This window comes from Pogoniulus pusillus, chromosome 16 (assembly GCF_015220805.1).
Source record: "Pogoniulus pusillus isolate bPogPus1 chromosome 16, bPogPus1.pri, whole genome shotgun sequence".
NCBI classification, from domain to species: domain Eukaryota; kingdom Metazoa; phylum Chordata; class Aves; order Piciformes; family Lybiidae; genus Pogoniulus; species Pogoniulus pusillus.
Window position 1 is genome coordinate 10,273,437 of NC_087279.1, and position 17,082 is coordinate 10,290,518.

At 40.8% G+C, this 17,082-nt stretch overlaps 1 protein-coding gene across 2 annotated transcripts in view; it reads right to left on the reverse strand.

Annotated features, from left to right (window-relative positions):
* IARS1 (isoleucyl-tRNA synthetase 1) overlaps positions 1 to 17,082 on the reverse strand; it is a 105,110-nt gene that overhangs the window by 75,476 nt on the left and 12,552 nt on the right. Inside the window, exons 7-11 of one of the 2 annotated variants that reach the window (XM_064156377.1) lie at positions 14,465 to 14,582; positions 10,789 to 10,936; positions 9,370 to 9,457; positions 6,708 to 6,768; positions 4,525 to 4,620 (exon numbers count right to left, since the gene is read on the reverse strand). In XM_064156377.1, coding sequence (XP_064012447.1) covers positions 4,525 to 4,620; positions 6,708 to 6,768; positions 9,370 to 9,457; positions 10,789 to 10,936; positions 14,465 to 14,582 — 511 coding nt within the window. The remainder of the gene's footprint in view (positions 1 to 4,524; positions 4,621 to 6,707; positions 6,769 to 9,369; positions 9,458 to 10,788; positions 10,937 to 14,464; positions 14,583 to 17,082) is intronic. The other variant, XM_064156378.1, reaches the window with a different exon arrangement.

Below are 17,082 nucleotides of genomic sequence, written 5' to 3' on the forward strand. Positions count from 1 at the left end.
ATGTATATATGCATGTACATGTAAACACATGTTTTGTCTGCACACATGCACACACAGAGTCAACGGCTTCAAGATGCTATTGCATAGTAAAGAAAACTGACCACACTGTGTCACGTTCTTGTACCAGCCAAGACTTCTGTCTGTTTAACACATAAGCATGCACAGCCTTTTTCAGAAAGCAAGTTGTTTTAATCAGTCTACTACGCCTGGAACTCCACATAACAAACCCCATTTTCTGAGTGTTTTAATGATCCAATGCCTTCCAACTCTGACTGATTCTATGATTCTGTTCAACCTGAATCTACCCATTTCTAGCTTTGTTCCATTCCCCTTAATCCTATCACTATCTGACATCCTCTAACGTCCCTCAACAGCTTTCTTGTAGGCCTGCTTCAGATATCGGAAGGTCACAACAATGTCACCTTGGAGCCTTCTCCTCTCCAGACCAAATAGCCCCAACTCCTTCAGTCTCTCCTCATAGGAGAGGTGCTCCAGGCCTCTGAACATCCTTGTGGCCCTTCTCTGGACATGTTCCAGCACATCCATATTCCTCTTGTAATAGGGGCTCCAGAACTGGATGCAGTACTCCAGGTAGGGCTCACCAGTGCAGAGTAGCGTGGGAGGGTCACTTCCCACGACCTGCTGGCCACACTTCTCTTGATGCAGCCCAGGATCTGATTGGCTTTCTGGGCTGCAAGAGCACATCGACAACTCACATTGAGCTTCTTCTCTACCAGGACTCCCAAGTCTCTCTCCTCAAGGCTGCTCTCAAGCCAAGAGAACACACCAGAAGCAAGTCCCTAAGTAAGTTTTAAGTGAGTGCTTTGTAGCTAGCTGATGTCTCCTTTCCTAGACAGAACTAACACAGGCAAGGCAAGGAACAACAGAACAGGGTTTCCAGATCCACTCTGTTGTCCTCGTCTCCAACACTAGCCAGCAGACTCTATAGTTACCAGCTCCCTCAAGTCAGATCTGGCAGAAGCTGGCTGTTGATCCACAGGATATCTTCCAATCATGACACTCATCCATAGCAACAGTAAAGCTGGCTACTTCTTGTACCAAGATATGGCACACACAAACAAAAAACCACTTCAGCTACAATACTCATCTACTCCATACCATTGTCTCTTTTCATTCTCCAGCAGCTGTGGGCAGCTATCACCATTATTCAGCCTCAACTTAGTCAACCAGTTTCTTCAGTCAATAGATTAACTGATGTAAGCCAATTCTCAGTTGACCTTTTATCAGCTACTATTGCTGAGATACAGCAAGCAGACTGCTGTGTTTAAAATGCAGGCCAGATAACAGACGTAACATCAACCCCGATTTGGCAGTGAATTGTAAAAGGCTTTGCAGAAGCAGCTATCAAAGACTACAAAGCTTGGCAGGCTCACAACCTAGCTAAACCATAGTACCAAACCTTCCACTTGGCAGGGCTTGGGTCAGGAGGTGGTCCAGTTAGATTTGCATCACTGATGCAGTCAATGACATATAAAGAGCTTTGCTATTTTGGTTTTCTACAGTTAGCTCCTTTCTTCTGAAGAACTCCAACTTGAATGCACAAGCCTTCCAAATTGACCTGCCATTTAATTTGATGACGATTTGTCTCAGTAATCATAACTCATGAATATACTCAGTCAGCTACAGAAATGCTAAGCTCTACTGTAAAGCCAAGGCAAATTTCAATTCTTCTCAGGACAGAAGTCCTAGTTTTTGCTTTTGTACCCCTGCTACAATTAGATCTTTGAAAAGATTACAAATAGAAGTTGTGATACACCAAATGAATGAAGCAGAAGCTATTAAACAGCACATTGATGAAAACTCAGTGCTGTTGTATCTGAAATTTAAAAAAACAACAGAAACATGAAGTCAAAATGTTCATCTTCAGCACCTCTGAACCAGAAAAAAAAACTCAAGTAAGCTTTTGTAATTTACTGAAAAGCAAGTGCAACAGTAAGAGATCTACAGACCTTGTGACTCCATCTGAACAGGTACCAGAAGTACAGAGCTTGCCTGAAATTTACAAGATTACTAAAGCTTTCCAAGTTGTCTGTAGACACATAGCATGAAATGCCTGAGCAGGTGAATGTCACTGTCACACTTATTTGGAGATAGAGGGTTTACAGAGATTTTAGTACAGGTTTGCCTTGTTCTGGCAGTTGCAATTTTCATGTCTTTTGAACTGATATAATATATTGCTCTGATATGCAAAAGCATGCCACAAGACAATGAAAGCACATATCCTGGAACTACATGAAGGTGCATTTTTACTTTGAATTTGTTGGAGAAAGATAACCTAGAAATGTATCAGCCACAAAGAATACATGCCAGTTAGGAGGATTAAATCCACCTTATTTCTATCCCTATTTATCAAAGAGACTTACTCCATAGAACACTGTCTTGGAGGGACCTCAAGGATGACCTGGAGTAACTATTATAGGTAACAGTAGAGTTGAAATGAGACGGCCCAGCACCCTGTCAAGATGAATCTTAAAAATGTCCAGTGTAGGAGGACTTATGTTACGGGAAAAGATAGAGAGAAAACACATTTCCTGCGAAGGACTGTGCTCTATTTCTTCCCTGACCATCATCTCCCATCCCACTTATGCCTTTCCTATGCACCCTTCAACCTATCAATAAAGGAAGCTGCAGAGAAGCCAAATGAATTAATCAGACAGCCCTGCCTACAGTCATGAGTGATCCCCCTTATTTCAGCTAAGCTTACCTAAAGGCAAACACTTAATGCCAATACACACAACATTAGCTATTCCATGCAGAGCCTGCTATCCAATAATGAATTCCTGAACCTAAACCAGAACCCTTTGTGAGTCTTTCAGAACAAAAATTTTCAGCAAGCTGTGAAAACTGAAGTACATACATGCCAAGGGAAAGAGATGGCAGCATGAAGTACCAACATATACTATGCAATTTCCTTTTAAAGGCACTATAGCCAGTTGACTCAGGGCTATGCATTATGCATTAAAGTCAAGATGCTCCTCAGCTAAGCAGTGCAAAGTTTTGTTTGTGATGTTAGTGGACTTCTTCCTCACAGAAATATTTTATGCATTTTCTTCCACTGCAATGTATTGAACTGATACTCTGACAGGTTATTTTAAAAGTATGCTGCTGACTTGGCACAAGAGAGAGTCAAACATGCCTTTTTTTTTCCCTGTGTTCACACAAATCCCTGTGGGCTTATAACAAAACCACTGAAGAGGGCAGACAATCCTTGCTCTAACAGGCCAGTTACATTTCCCAACAACTGAACTGTCTTGTGCAAATACGCAATAAAACAACAGAAGAGCCAAGGGAAAATATCTCCCACAATTCTTTCTCTATTAGCAGTCTATTCCTTTCCTATTCCATCTCCTACAACAAGAGGACCTGACTCAAAAGCAGCTCTGTCAAGTACTTGCAAGATTGAGCTACAGGAGAATGTCTGAGGTGCAAGTAATGTGGTAAGGCTTTAGACTTCTTAAACACTTTACCAGCCATCATGGATTTCTTTATTAACCAGTAACACACAGTCCAGTCTAATTTTCTTTCTTCACAGCTATATGAAGCTGAGGCATCTTTTCACATTGTATTCATCTCAACAAGGGAAACACCACCATAATGGATGCACCCTTCAGGAAAATGCATAAAAAAAAGAGACAGAAAGAGATGGGATATTTCACGCAAATATAAAGAGGTCTATCACGAATGCCAACAGCTTCTGAGAACAACAATAGAGCTCATGGTCTAAGGATTGCCGATTGCAGGGCACTGGCAGCTCTACTGCAAGTTCTTTTGAGGGCATCTTTGGATAATGGCTGGAGACAGGAAACTATACAAAAAGAAAAATGAGTCTAAACTTGTGCATTAAATTCATGTGCCTAAAACTGAAGCAATTATATCCATGAAAAATTATCCCTCTTAACCTTCACCAGACAGAGGAAAAGAACAATAAAGACAGAAAAAAGGAGTGCAACAAAACCCTTTCACGTCAAGGTATAAAGTCTCAGTACAAAAGCAGGCAAAGCAATTTTTTGCCCTCTAAAAGCCCAATGAGCAATAAAATGGAAACACTGAAGAGGAGCAGCGTGCTGCGTAAAACCACTGTTACCATCCGAAACTGTCACTTAGCAAAGCTTGTTCTGACTATCAGTGCAATAGAGCATTTCTTCCCTAAGCTATAAATTACAGCTTTGGAAAAAAGAACAACAAAACACCACAACACAACAAAAAAAACCACACCTAAAGTCAATAACACTCAGAGACAGTGGTGGGCTCACTTCACATATCACAATAATCAAATCAAGGGAGACCTAAAATCCCCAGTGCAGCATACAGAGGGCACGAGAGTGTGCAAGAGTTTATTAGAATACAGTGGTACACTGTACTCCTTATTCCTACCTTTCAAGCAGCAAATGAGAAGATTGTTTATTATCACAGTCACCCTGACAGCCAGTCCCCAGTAGCTGGAAAGCCAAGTAATGCACAATGGAACAAAATTAAGGTTACAGATACGCAATTCATACTCACAGCACCAAAATAGGGAGCCTGATGTACAACGCCTGTGCCCTCTTCCTCCTTCACGTAACTGTCTACTACCACAGAAAAGGCACCTTTATCTTTGCTCTGTAACACAGAGATTTCATATATACATGTATATTTATATACATACACACATAGCAAAACAGAGTTCTTAAAGAAGTGGAAGAGCCACTAACCACCCACCAAGAGCAAACAACTGCATCAAAAACAAGTGACACAGTAAAATATGACCTTACTAACATTGTTTAATCACTTACAACAGCTAGAACACCCAGGGTGTACACTTCATTTAAACAGCATCAAATGTGATTAAGACCAAGACCTCTCCAGAAGGCCTCATAGTCAATTACTCTTCAAGCCACATGTATTTACACAGTTCTGTGCTTCACATACTACAAATCAATACACTCCTGAAAGCAAGGATACAACCACAATAGCTGCTGAGATTCTATATACAGAAGTCTCCTCGCATTTTCCTATATCCACTGTAGCTTCTCATTTTACCAAGAAGTTCACTTTTATAGTCATGTATTTTATTTGTTTCCTCCAGAGGATGAGAAGGTGTCAACAAGAAAAAGAAGAAAAGAAGAAAAGAAAAAAAAATTGCTAAGAAAAGATCTGACAATTTGTGGTGTCTTCAGCTAGCGAAAAATAAAGAGCTATTATCTATTCCTTAACAGAAAAGTAGTAAAAAAAACCCCACCAACTTACTGCAGTCACAGCTGAACCAGACAAAAGGTTTGGCTTGCTCTGAAGAGAGCTATTTTGAGATAAGATATCTCCTCTAAAAAGAAAACCAATAGATGCCCATCTGCTCCTCAGAAGTACAGCAGGACTCAAAACATTGATCAGTTCCAAGCCTTTACACCTGCAGTCCTGTTTCTCAGGTTCAGCAGTGCTTGACCTTTCTCTAGCAATAATAGTCCTGCTCCCTGCAGAGGTTCTCACTTCTGCTGACTTTGGCACAAGTCTGAATACAAATACTAACGACCAAATCCCTTACAGGAATTAACAGCTGCTTGTCCAGCAGTACTGTAATCCACTTCAATTCTTTGAAAACTTTAATCCATTTTTAATCAGAATCTTTTAAAAAACATAAATTCTCTATCTCACTGCTATATAGTCTCATCTGCAGTGCTATTCACCACATGAGACTTATGCAATGCTTCAATGCTGCATAGGAGGACATCCATGAAAAAAAATTAACAGGAATATCTGGAGTCATTTTAGCAAAAGCTTTTAACTCTTCACACCTCTTTTATCTGAGCTGTCTGCCCTTCTCTTGTGAATGCAAAATGTGTAGATCTCATAGGCAGACAACAAGCTCAACAGAAAAAGCTGAGAGAATACTGCTGATTTATCCACATGTGATAATTTGTCTGCACTCAAACTATTAGTTATCACTAAATTCTTATCGTGAAAGGATTTAAAACTTAAGAAACAAAATGCAGGAGAAAAAAAAAAAGTTTAATTTCTGCTTTTCACTCTTTCACTAAGATTTTTAACTACTTGAATACAACCTAGAGTATGTTACTAGGACACATTTTTATAACATGATCAAGGAATACTGAGAATGGTTTGGTTTGTTTTTCACAGGATCACAGAATGTCAGGGGTTGGAAGGGACCTCTAAAGACCATCCAGTCCAACCTCCCTGCCAGAGCAGGATTACCTATATCAGATCACACAGAAATGCATCCAGGAAGGTCTTGGATATCTCCAGAGAGGTAAACTCCACAACCCTCCGGGGCAGCCTGCTCCAGAGTTCTGTCACCCTCAGAGTGACAAAATGTTCCTCATGTTTCCATGCAACTTCCCATTGCATCTTATCCTGTCATGGGCATCACCAAGTAGAGCCTGGCTCCATTCTCTGGGCACTCACCCTTTACATATTTATAAACACTCATGAGGTTACTTCTCAGTCTCCTCTTCTCCAAGCTAAAGAGCCCCAGTTCCCTCAGTCTCTTCCCATGAGGATGATGTTCCACACTCTTCATCATTTTTGTGGCTCTGCACTGGACTCTCTCAAGCAGCTGTCATTTAACTGAGGGGCCCAGAACTGGACACAATATTCTAGATGCAGCCTCACCAGGTCAGAGTAGAGGGAGTAAAAGGTGAGGGCTTCTTTTCTGCTTTATAACCTATATTCAACACAAAACTTGTTTGTCTTACCTGAATAAAATAGTCAAAGAGTGGTTTATATTTCTTGCCTTTAAGAGCAATGCCAGGAAACCTGAGGAGAAGAATTTACACAAACAAATTAACAACTTAAGAACTCTTCAGACAGCTGGTAGAAATGCTATATGTTCCTATGTCCTTTTTCCCCATCCTAAAGAGAATCTGACTTCATAGAGTGAAGACAAAAGTATTTTCTCAATTGTTTGCTTCCCACTTCTACACTTCTTCAGCAATTTGGACTTGGACAAAAACTGTAACATGTCTTAATGACATGAGGGTGGTAAGGCATTGTGACAGGTTGTCCAGGGAAGTGGTAGACATCCAATCCCTAGAACTGTTCCAAGCCAGGGTGGAAGAGGCTTTGAGTAACCTGCTCTAGAGGAAGGCATCCCTGCCCATGAGAGGGAGATTAGAAGTAGATGATCTTTAGAGGTCCCATCCAACCCAGACCGTTCTGTGATTAAGGTATCACTGCTAACAGTCAAAAGGTACACTAGTATCTGACATTCTTCCAAACAAGCAATCATAAATTTATGTAGGATTTCAGCATTACTAACTAACTTTCTCACAAACTTGGGCAAGGAGCTTCTGGATAAAGCATGATTTCGATTTTACATTCATAATCATAAAGCCCTATAGCTCAGCATGTTCATCAGAACTAAGTAAGCCATGACCCAAACCAACTAAAAGTTACATGCACAGAATATTGTGATATAGTTTTTAAAGCACGGATACCTTGTTCCTTTTTCTAAAACTAAGCATCCAAACACTCCACAGGCATGTCAGAGAAAGACTCAAGACAGACTGGACTGACTGAGGAACCAACTGAGCCAAACAAGAAATCTAAGACACAGACAGAGACGATAGAGCTATCTCCCTTCAGACCCCTGTAAGCAGTGGACAAAGACAGCAATTAGGCTGGTATTCACTGCTCAGAACTCTTCGAAGTGCTTGAATCATCCACTTCAGGAAAATGTCTGGTTAAAACACAACTTCATCTAACAGATGGGATAGCTCTCTGAATGCGTAACAGCTGCAGTCCTTCCCTATACTCTTCTTGATCCACGTCCTCCAAAACAATGGTCAAACCATAAAACACTGGACTACTTCAAAGTGAGGAACTCTTCAAAGCTGTTTCATTGCACAGAAAGGAACTCAAGCAGTATTTAATGCCAAGTTAAAGAGCATGACTCTTCAGCTCAGCATACAAAATATCCACTAGGAAAAGAGGAGACTTCTATTTTAAGCCACAGCTTCACAGATGGTTTATGTATTTTTATATTACAAACAGGCTTAGGAATGTTTGAGGTGCTTAATCAGGATCAGATGAGAGAAAAGCATCCTAGTGCCCAGCCACACATATGGGAATGCTCAGACGCAGAACATGAAGCACTAAAACTAGCTTAAAAAAAAGGAGGATGTAGTTACACTCTTATTTCATGCAAGTCAGTGAAAGGTAAGGATTGTAGATCACATTCTCAATTTTCTCTTTTGAATTCTGAAATACTTTTATCAAAATCCTGAACTTCAAGCTGAAAATTTATACAGTGTTGCCTTCTTCTGACAGAAGTTATAGTATTAACAGACTCATTTTAAGTCACTAAAGCAATTCTTCACTCTCAAGAGATAAGAAATCTCATTTGATTCTCTAGAATCCCAAAAGAGGCAACAGCAAAAAAATAGTACAAAGGAATAAAGTGCTTAATAAGCAAGTAGACTGAAACGTCACACAAAGGGAGAAAAATTGTTGTTTATCACTTAATCTTTACCACTGCTAAATAAAATAACAAGCCACTCAATGGCCAAAAATGGGGCAATACATCAAGATAAAGCCATCTGTGCAAAACAGCTGAAGGTATTATGGTACAGATGGTAGTCATCTCATCATTGAAATAAAGAAGTATTCCCACTTGTGCTCTCACAAAAATTTACCCATCTGCATCTGGAGGAAAAGGGAGAAAAAAAGGCAGGCTTGAGGGAGACTGGGAAAGTTCAGAGTACTCAGGAAGTTCAGATGACTTCAGATACAAAAATACTTCATTAAGTTCATTCCTTGACCTCATCCAGCCACCTGGTATAGAGTAAATGTCATTAATTTTCCCCTCAAGGGCCTAACTGCCTGACAATGTAAAAAGCCACATATTTTGTCTGAGAGCTACAGAATTTAATACCTACATCCCCCCTGCTGACTTAGTGAAGAAATAACTTTTTTCCACTGAACTGAGTTGTCCTCAAAAAGCATCAACTGCCACTAACCAGACCATCCTACAGAAGTGGCATTTCCTTTTGCCCACTTCCCTCCAAATATTTACACAGTGTTTAGAAGTGTTCAGCATTTGGACAATCTCGGGGAAGTTCTGAGACTGTTAAATTGATATCCAAGAAAACACAGAGGAAAGTGAAGGACTAAGAAACCTTTATTTCACACACACACAACACAATGATCCAATGAAACCTTTACTCAATTTGTTGTTTCATGTACAAGACCAAGTTGCTCTAGTAAATGTCAATGTCTTCCACAGATTTTTGCAAGCCATACACTCAGGCAGGGAAATTAATCTTTAGGTTATGGCAAAACACAACTTCTTAAAACATGTAACTTCTGACCTATAAAAATACTGAAGCTTAACAAGTGTGTAATAATTTATGTACTTGCCTGTCAAGTATTTCATATTCACTTTCAGTTTTGTACAGTGCTACCAGCCTGGATTCCATCAAAATGTAAATCTGTCCTGTGGCACTATCTAGAATATAAAAGAAAACAAAAAGTTACACAAATCTCAATTTAATACCCTCATTATTATCATTACAATTCCTTTCCACTTAGACAAGATGGCATCATATTAGATCTAAAACTGCTCAGAATAATCCTGCTGATCCACCATTAGTTCCCAGCTACTTCTTCCTCACACAGCCACATAATGAACACTGTTCAAAAGTTAAGTTTAGACAGAAAGCAGAGAGTGAAATCCAGTTGACTGATTTTCACTGTGGTTTCCAGTTTGAGGCAGAAAAACTCCACCTCATCGATTACCATTATGGCAAAGAAAAGCAGTAACTGAAACAGAGGGAAGCAACTGGAAGAAGGAAAATTACTCCTTAAAATCTATGTTGTTAAGCTGACATTAGGGGTAACCATTCTACTTTACGTTGCCTTTGAGACTCACTATTCCAATCAATCTGATGCCTAGATTTCAAGAAATATCCAATGGCAAAGTTCATTGACTACCACTCTACCAACTTAATTAGGGCGACTACCCCACCAGTGGACAGCAGGACAGACGATCAAACCCAACAACTCAGCATCTCAGACAAATGTAGGCTATTTCTGCAAGTACACAATAAGCTTTTTGAGGTGACTACACTTATGTTAAAACCTGGGATCCCCAAAACATATTTAGCCTTCTCCTCAAATAAAGAAAACCCAAACACATGGAGTTCACTGTAAAGGCATCTGCAACTTTATTTATTTAGCATCACCTTAGGCACACACTACAATCACATGGTCATGTTGGAACTAGAAATTACCTTTGGCATTTAACTTCAGATTAATGCCATCATTACCTTGAATATCTTCTCCCTCTTTTGTTTTTGTTTTGTTGGGTTTTTAGGGGTGTTTCTCCCCACTGAATGTACACTGAAAAGTCAGAAAATGTGAGCAGCTGAAAGGTGAGTTAGGCTGAGACTAGCATATGACATCTTGAGTCTGTTATGAGTTAAGAGTACAGTTCAGTTACTACAACTCAGCTGTCATATCTGCTTAGGAGTCTGAGCCCCAGGAAAGGAGGGAATTAAAAAAGCTGGCAACACCTAGTCACACTTCCTCAACTCCCAAATCTAGTGTGACTTCTAGATGACAGGTAAAACGTGCGCTATTTTTAGGGAACAGTCCTCACAATGCATGTAAAAGAAGAGCTCAGCAACTGGAAATCACCATCCTTCAAAACACTAATTCAATGCCAGCAAAGTGCAATGCATTCAGTATAAAACAGCCTACCAAGAAAAACAGAAGTACATATTCACAGGGTTCAAAGAAGGAAATGCTCATTACATGTCACCTTCAGTTAACACTTGCCTCTCAATTTTACATATTGCAACTCTGGATTAACACAAAGGGCCAGATTACTGGGCAAGGTCCAAGGAGTCGTGGTCCAAGCAACAAGAGAAACACTTGCATCTTCATCCAGTGGAAAGCTCACTGTCACTGACGGATCTTGAACATCCTTAAAAACAAGACAAACACCAGAGAGGGCAAAACATAACACTGCATGTATTAGTGAGAAGGTAACAATCCCATAACTAGCAACTACTACTGTCATCCAACAAAACCTATCTTGCAGCCTGCTTAGATGATCCCCACAGTGGCAGAATTGAACAGGTAGCACAAAAGAGTTTGAAGAATACACCAGTGACAACATTCCTCCACCATACCAGTGCAAACTGGTAGTCCAACAAAGCCATAGGGCTAAAAATTTGGATCAGCAGTGATATTTTAGGAATGAGCTGCCGAAACAAAAAGTTAAATGCCAGTTTCCTCAGGTACCTCTTATAATCTCATTTTAAAAGTTTATAATCCATCTCAGCCATCAAGAAAACCAGCAGTTTCTCAGATACACAAAGTCTTTTCCCACTGTTTCCTCCAGAGTCAAGGAACAGGAAAAACAGCCATTACTTGAGATGTATTATTTTACGAAACTGCTGGCCAAAAAAGGGCCAAAAAACCCCAAAACAGCCAGCTTTGGAGTATTTAGAAAATAAAAGTATGTCCATACTTCATAAAAATGTCACTGAAGGATACCTCTTCAGCTGTTCTATAAAACTCACCTTGAAAAGTCAAAAGAAAGCCCTGTTTTTTCAGGCAAGTACAAGCCAATTCAGTCACTTCACACTGCATATATTATGAAATGCAGAAAGGAAATGCAAGTCTAACCTTGCAAATGTGAAATTTTCACTATTAACTTTAAATGCCAAATGAAAATGGGTCCCAGCAGACAGCCCCCGAAAAGATAAATAGGATCTCTCCCTTCACCATGTCTAGTGCTAGGCTCTCTGCTTTCCATTCAGCACTGGGGAACAGTTAATAGCATCATGGGACAGGCAGCTATTTATGTCTGAGCCAAGGGCTGCTCCAGAGGGAATTTTCTGTGAACATCTGGTGCAGTCAACTGTAAAACATAAATATTGCATAACTCTGGAACCACACTCAATAGCAAGCAAAGCTGCAGCTATCCCTACAGCTCTGTCTCTGCCAATTGTTAAACACCACCACAGGCTATTCACTTTGTTTTCTGAAGCGCCAAGTTGACCAGGTAGATAAAAATAACTGGCAAGCCATTGAAAAAAAAATACATCCAGACTGCTAAGTAATGGCACTTAAAATGCTTTATCTCTTCACAAATTATGCTTGCTTTCATCTGAAGACAACACTTCTTTTCAGTTCAAAGCAATACAAGTTGCTGACATCAGTTACGCAAGTGTACATTAGGCACCTAACTCAGTTCCTAACATGCTTCTTGTGTCCTGTTTCTCATGATTTGTGTCCCAATGCTCACAGGATCAAAGAACAGAAGCCATAGCCTGCTCTCTGTAGCCAGAAAGAGAACAGCTGCCTTCCACCCAGGAACAACTGCTCTTGCCAAGCAGAAATCTTGTCAGCTTACAGATCCTCAACGTCTCAGTTTCCAAAATACCACCTCTAGCAGACAAAAAAATATATTTTTTGCATCAAGTGGCAAAGCAGAACACCCACCACACACACACTTTACTGATTCTAGAGTAAGAAATAGCATCTAAATATTTCATTAAGACTCAAGAGAAAATAGCTTTGCTCTATGGGAAAGGGGTGCACACACACCCCCATAAAAAAAGCCTCCCCAGAGCAGTCTTTGTTTTGAAGAAAACTCATTAATCTGAGCCTGTACGAAATGCCAGTTAAAAAGTGTGAGAAAAGTTATTATTTCAGTTCTCAGTCACAAATATTGGGGTATCTCTGCAGGTTTCACTTTCTCTGAATCACAAAACCTCTATTCTTCAGTATGGTCAAATACCCCTCCACAACAGTAAATGCTCTGGGCTCTATGGACTGTGTTGTACTCCAAATCTGTTTAAACATTTGTTTTCAAATCCACTATTTTTGGCCAGCACATTGGACTTTTTAAGGCAAGATGTTAAAAAAGACCAGATGTACAATTTGTGCTAGCTCTCTGCTGAAACAATATCTGAGAAAGATTTATGATGTAAGGGTATGACAGCCTGGATGGGGATTGGAAAGATACAAAACCTGTCACAAACTAACATCAAACTTGGAAAACTGGGACATAATCCTGCCTTCACATACATGAACATAAATCTGAGGCAAACAAGAAGCTGCACTTACTGTATCTAGAGATTTGTTTTTAAAGGAACACCTTACCAAACAGAGTATACCATGCATTATATTAGGCAAAACATTGATTGGGATTTACCAATCTAACTTGATGAGACATAGAGGAGCTGTTCTGTTACTGCTTTACAATTCAACACAGTCTTTGACAATCCTTATTATTTCCCTCACAGAAGACTTCCACTCTATCAAGGACTTTCCTCCTTTTCAGATCTGCAGAGACAGGAGTGCTCCTCTAATTACTTACCATTAAAAATCCAACACAGTGCAACATTCATCTTGAAAGCTCATACTAGAAGTAAGAGTAGTTTACCAGGATAAAACAATGTACTTAATATATCTCTAAGTAAAAAGTAACTAAGTAGAGCTGGCAAGAAGGCTGAGACCAAGTGATCAACATAAATTACTGCTATAGCAAAATACACTGAAATCTAACTCCTTTACCTATATTTGTTTACTTTAGAGTGTAATAATATGCTGATGAGCCATCAAGATGGAAATACTAAAGCTTTTCCAATCAAAACTCAAGACAAAAGGCCCAGGCCAACCTCATGAAATTCAACAAGGCCAAGTGTAAGGTCCTGCACCTGTATCAGTGCAATCCCAAGTACAAATCCAGGCTGGGTGGTGAATGGCTGAGAGCAGCCCTAAGGACAAAGACCTAAGAGTCTGGAATGGTGAAAAGTTCTCAACATGAGCCGGCAGTGTGTATATGCAGCCCAGACAGCAACTGTGTGCTGGGATGCAGCAAGAGAAGTGTGGCCAGTAAGGCAAGGGAGGGGATTCTCCCCCTTTACTCTGCTCTCCTGAGACCCTACCTGGAGTACTGTGTGCAGTTCTGGAGCCCCCAACACAAGAAGGACATTGAACTGTTGGAGCAAGTCCAGAGGAGGGCCACGAAGATGATCAGAGGGATGGACCACCTCTGCTGTAAGGACAGGCTACAAGAGCTGGGGCTTTTCAGCCTGGAGAAGAGAAAGCTTCAAGGAGACTTTATAGTGGCCTTCCAGTATCTGAAGGGGACCTAAAGGAAGACTGGGGAGGGACTGTTTACAAGGTCTTGTAATGAAGGACAAAGGGTAATAGGTTTAAAGTGGCAGAGGGTACATTCAAACTAGATGTTAGGAAAGGGTTCTTCACAGTGAGGTTGGTGAGACTCTGGAAAAGATTGTCCTGGGAAGCTGTGGATGCTCCCTCCCTGGATGTGTTCAAGGCCAGGCTGGATGAGGCCTTGAGCAACCTGTTCTAGTGGGAGGTGTCCCTGCCTATGGCAAGGGGCTGGAACTAGGTGATCTTTGAAGTCCCTTCCAACCTAAACCATTCTATGAATTCTGATGGCAACATAAAATGCACACATACACTGACTTACCTTGTAATTCTGATGAGACTCAAAGTTTGACAGTGGAGTGTTGCATGCAGTTGAAAAAGGCATGACCTTAACACCTCTATACACCAGCCCTTTGTCATATAGTTGTTTGAAAACCCACCTGGAAGTAAACAAGAAACATTATGTAGCACATGACATTTCTGATTTAGCAAATGAACTGCAAAATGGGGTTTTGCTTTAGCTGCTCACTTTTGGACATGATCATAAGTACCTACCACAGCAGCCAGTGCTATACAGAAGAGACACAGATACAGGTTAAAGATATCTGCAACCCACCCAAGCAAATCCTGAGAATGTGAAGAGCATTTTTCACAAGACAACAAAGCTGACCATACAAAATAATCAGCCTAGTTTTATGGCCCTACAGTTTGCATCCATGTTCTCCTTTATTAGCTGATATCACTGGACTCAAGGTTCCTGTCCGAGGTCAGCCACACATTAAGCATTACATCTATTTATGAAATCTTCAACAGAGCCTGTCATGTGGATTCTTAAGTCTTCCTGAAATAATCAAAACAGCACATAATATTACAATATAACAATTTAAGTCAACACTCAAGATGAGAAATACACTTCTCTTTGCAACTCCTCAAGTGTCCATGTGATGGACAAAAGCCTACACTTCTCTGTATCCAAGTACAGCAGTTTACTGACGGTTCACCAACATTTACCATCTTATCAAGCCTCACTGACCTGCACATTTAGCAGGACTGATGATTTTAAGGTTGGATACCTTAAAAGTAAAGGCAGGAGAGGACAAACCTTACCTAATCATGCCAGATTCATTTCAAATTCCACATCCAAGCTGTTACACACTCCTCACTTTTTTCTGTAGGCTTGTGAATTCTGTGAGAATCTGGACCTATCTTCAAGTCAGTGTCATGCCTTCTATGTGTGAAATTATAATCTTCAACATAAAATGCAAGTAGATTATTGCACTCATTTCTCACTCCAGCCCAAATCAAGAATACCAGAAGATATGCACTGTCCTGCTGTCATATGGGATTGTAATCAGAGTAATTATTACCCCGCAGAATAGACAGCTGGAGAAAACACAGAATGTCATGTGGAGAAGATGTGCAGTCCACTGATTCATCCATGGGCCTCTAGCAAAACTCAAAAACTTCCTGTGATGGGTCATTAACATCAGAGAGATTATTTAATCTGAAGTCTAAAATGGGTAATGCCCAAGAGATCCTCAGCAGCATCAAGTCCACAGATTCAGATTGCACTGGATTGGAAGGGACCCTCAAAGGTCATCCTGTCCAACCTCCCTACAGTCAGCAGGGACACCTCCAAGAAGATTAGGCTGCCCAGGGCTACAGTGAATCTGATTTTTAATATCTCCAGGCATGGGGCCTCAACCTCTTCCCTGGGCAACCTGTTCCAGTATTTCACCTCTCATTGTAAAGAGCTTCTTCCTGATGTCCAACCTAAATTGACCCTGCTCCAGTTTGAAACTACTGCCCCTTGTCCTATCACTACAATCCCCTCTGAACAATCCTTCCCCAAGTTCTGTCACAGAAAAGCCAAACCCAGAAGTCTTTCACCCCAAAAACTCAATCTTATATACAACTCAAAACTAACCTTGTATAACATAATAAACATCACCCACAGGCAAGCTGTGGCTGCCTGATCCCTAGCTAAAATTTGAAACATGGCAGTGAGTGCATCTGTTTTACAGCAGAGACACTGTATCAACTTCCACTTGCCTAAGTATAAGTAAGTCTTTCAAAAAAGATTTGCCAATTCAGCATTCAGCATACGCATTTGAGCTGGATAACTGCAGATTTTTTGGTGCAAGTTAAGAAAAAGTAAATGCATGCTTACCACCTCAGAGTATAATTCATGCAGGCTGTGACAAGTGATAGCATTTATATTGGTGTTCTATTTGCCTTTCCCAAACAGTTAACTGAAATATCTATCGGAAAAAAACTTAAAAGCTCCATTTTATTTCTAGTTTCTGAAGAACACTGCCCACTGCCAGCATGGACGACTACTCCGAGAAACACCGAGTATTGAATTCAGCTGCAGAGAGAGCAGCAAGCTCAGCAACTGCTCAGGGAAGGCGAACGCTAGATGGAGCTGCCAGGCGACAAAGCCAAACCAGCAGCTCCCCCTTGTGGCACGTCTGCCCTATTGCACACCAGTGCCCGCAGTCACTCACCACTGCGCAAAACGGGCTTTTTTGCACTATCACAGAACAGCAGGGGTTGGAAGAGACCTCTGGGGATCATCCAGTCCGACCCCCCTGCTAATGCAAGGTCACCCACAGCAGCTTGCCCAGGGTCACAATGTCCAGAATTGGGGAGCCCAGAACTGAATCCAATACTCCAGATGTGTCCTCTCTAGGGCAGAGTAAAATGGGAGAACTACATCATTTCAAGCTGCATGATTCTCCAGAGCTCTCATTACAGTTTGTAGTTTATCATAACCTCTACTCCGAGACAACCATTCAAACAGCAGTAAAATTAGGACCGGGTCAGACTGCAGCTTGATGTGATAATCCTCAGAATCACTACAAAAAGCTGCTCTGCCATCACCAAAGTCACCTGCTTGGTTTCCCTAACAAAGAGAACAGATTTTCTGTGACCATCACA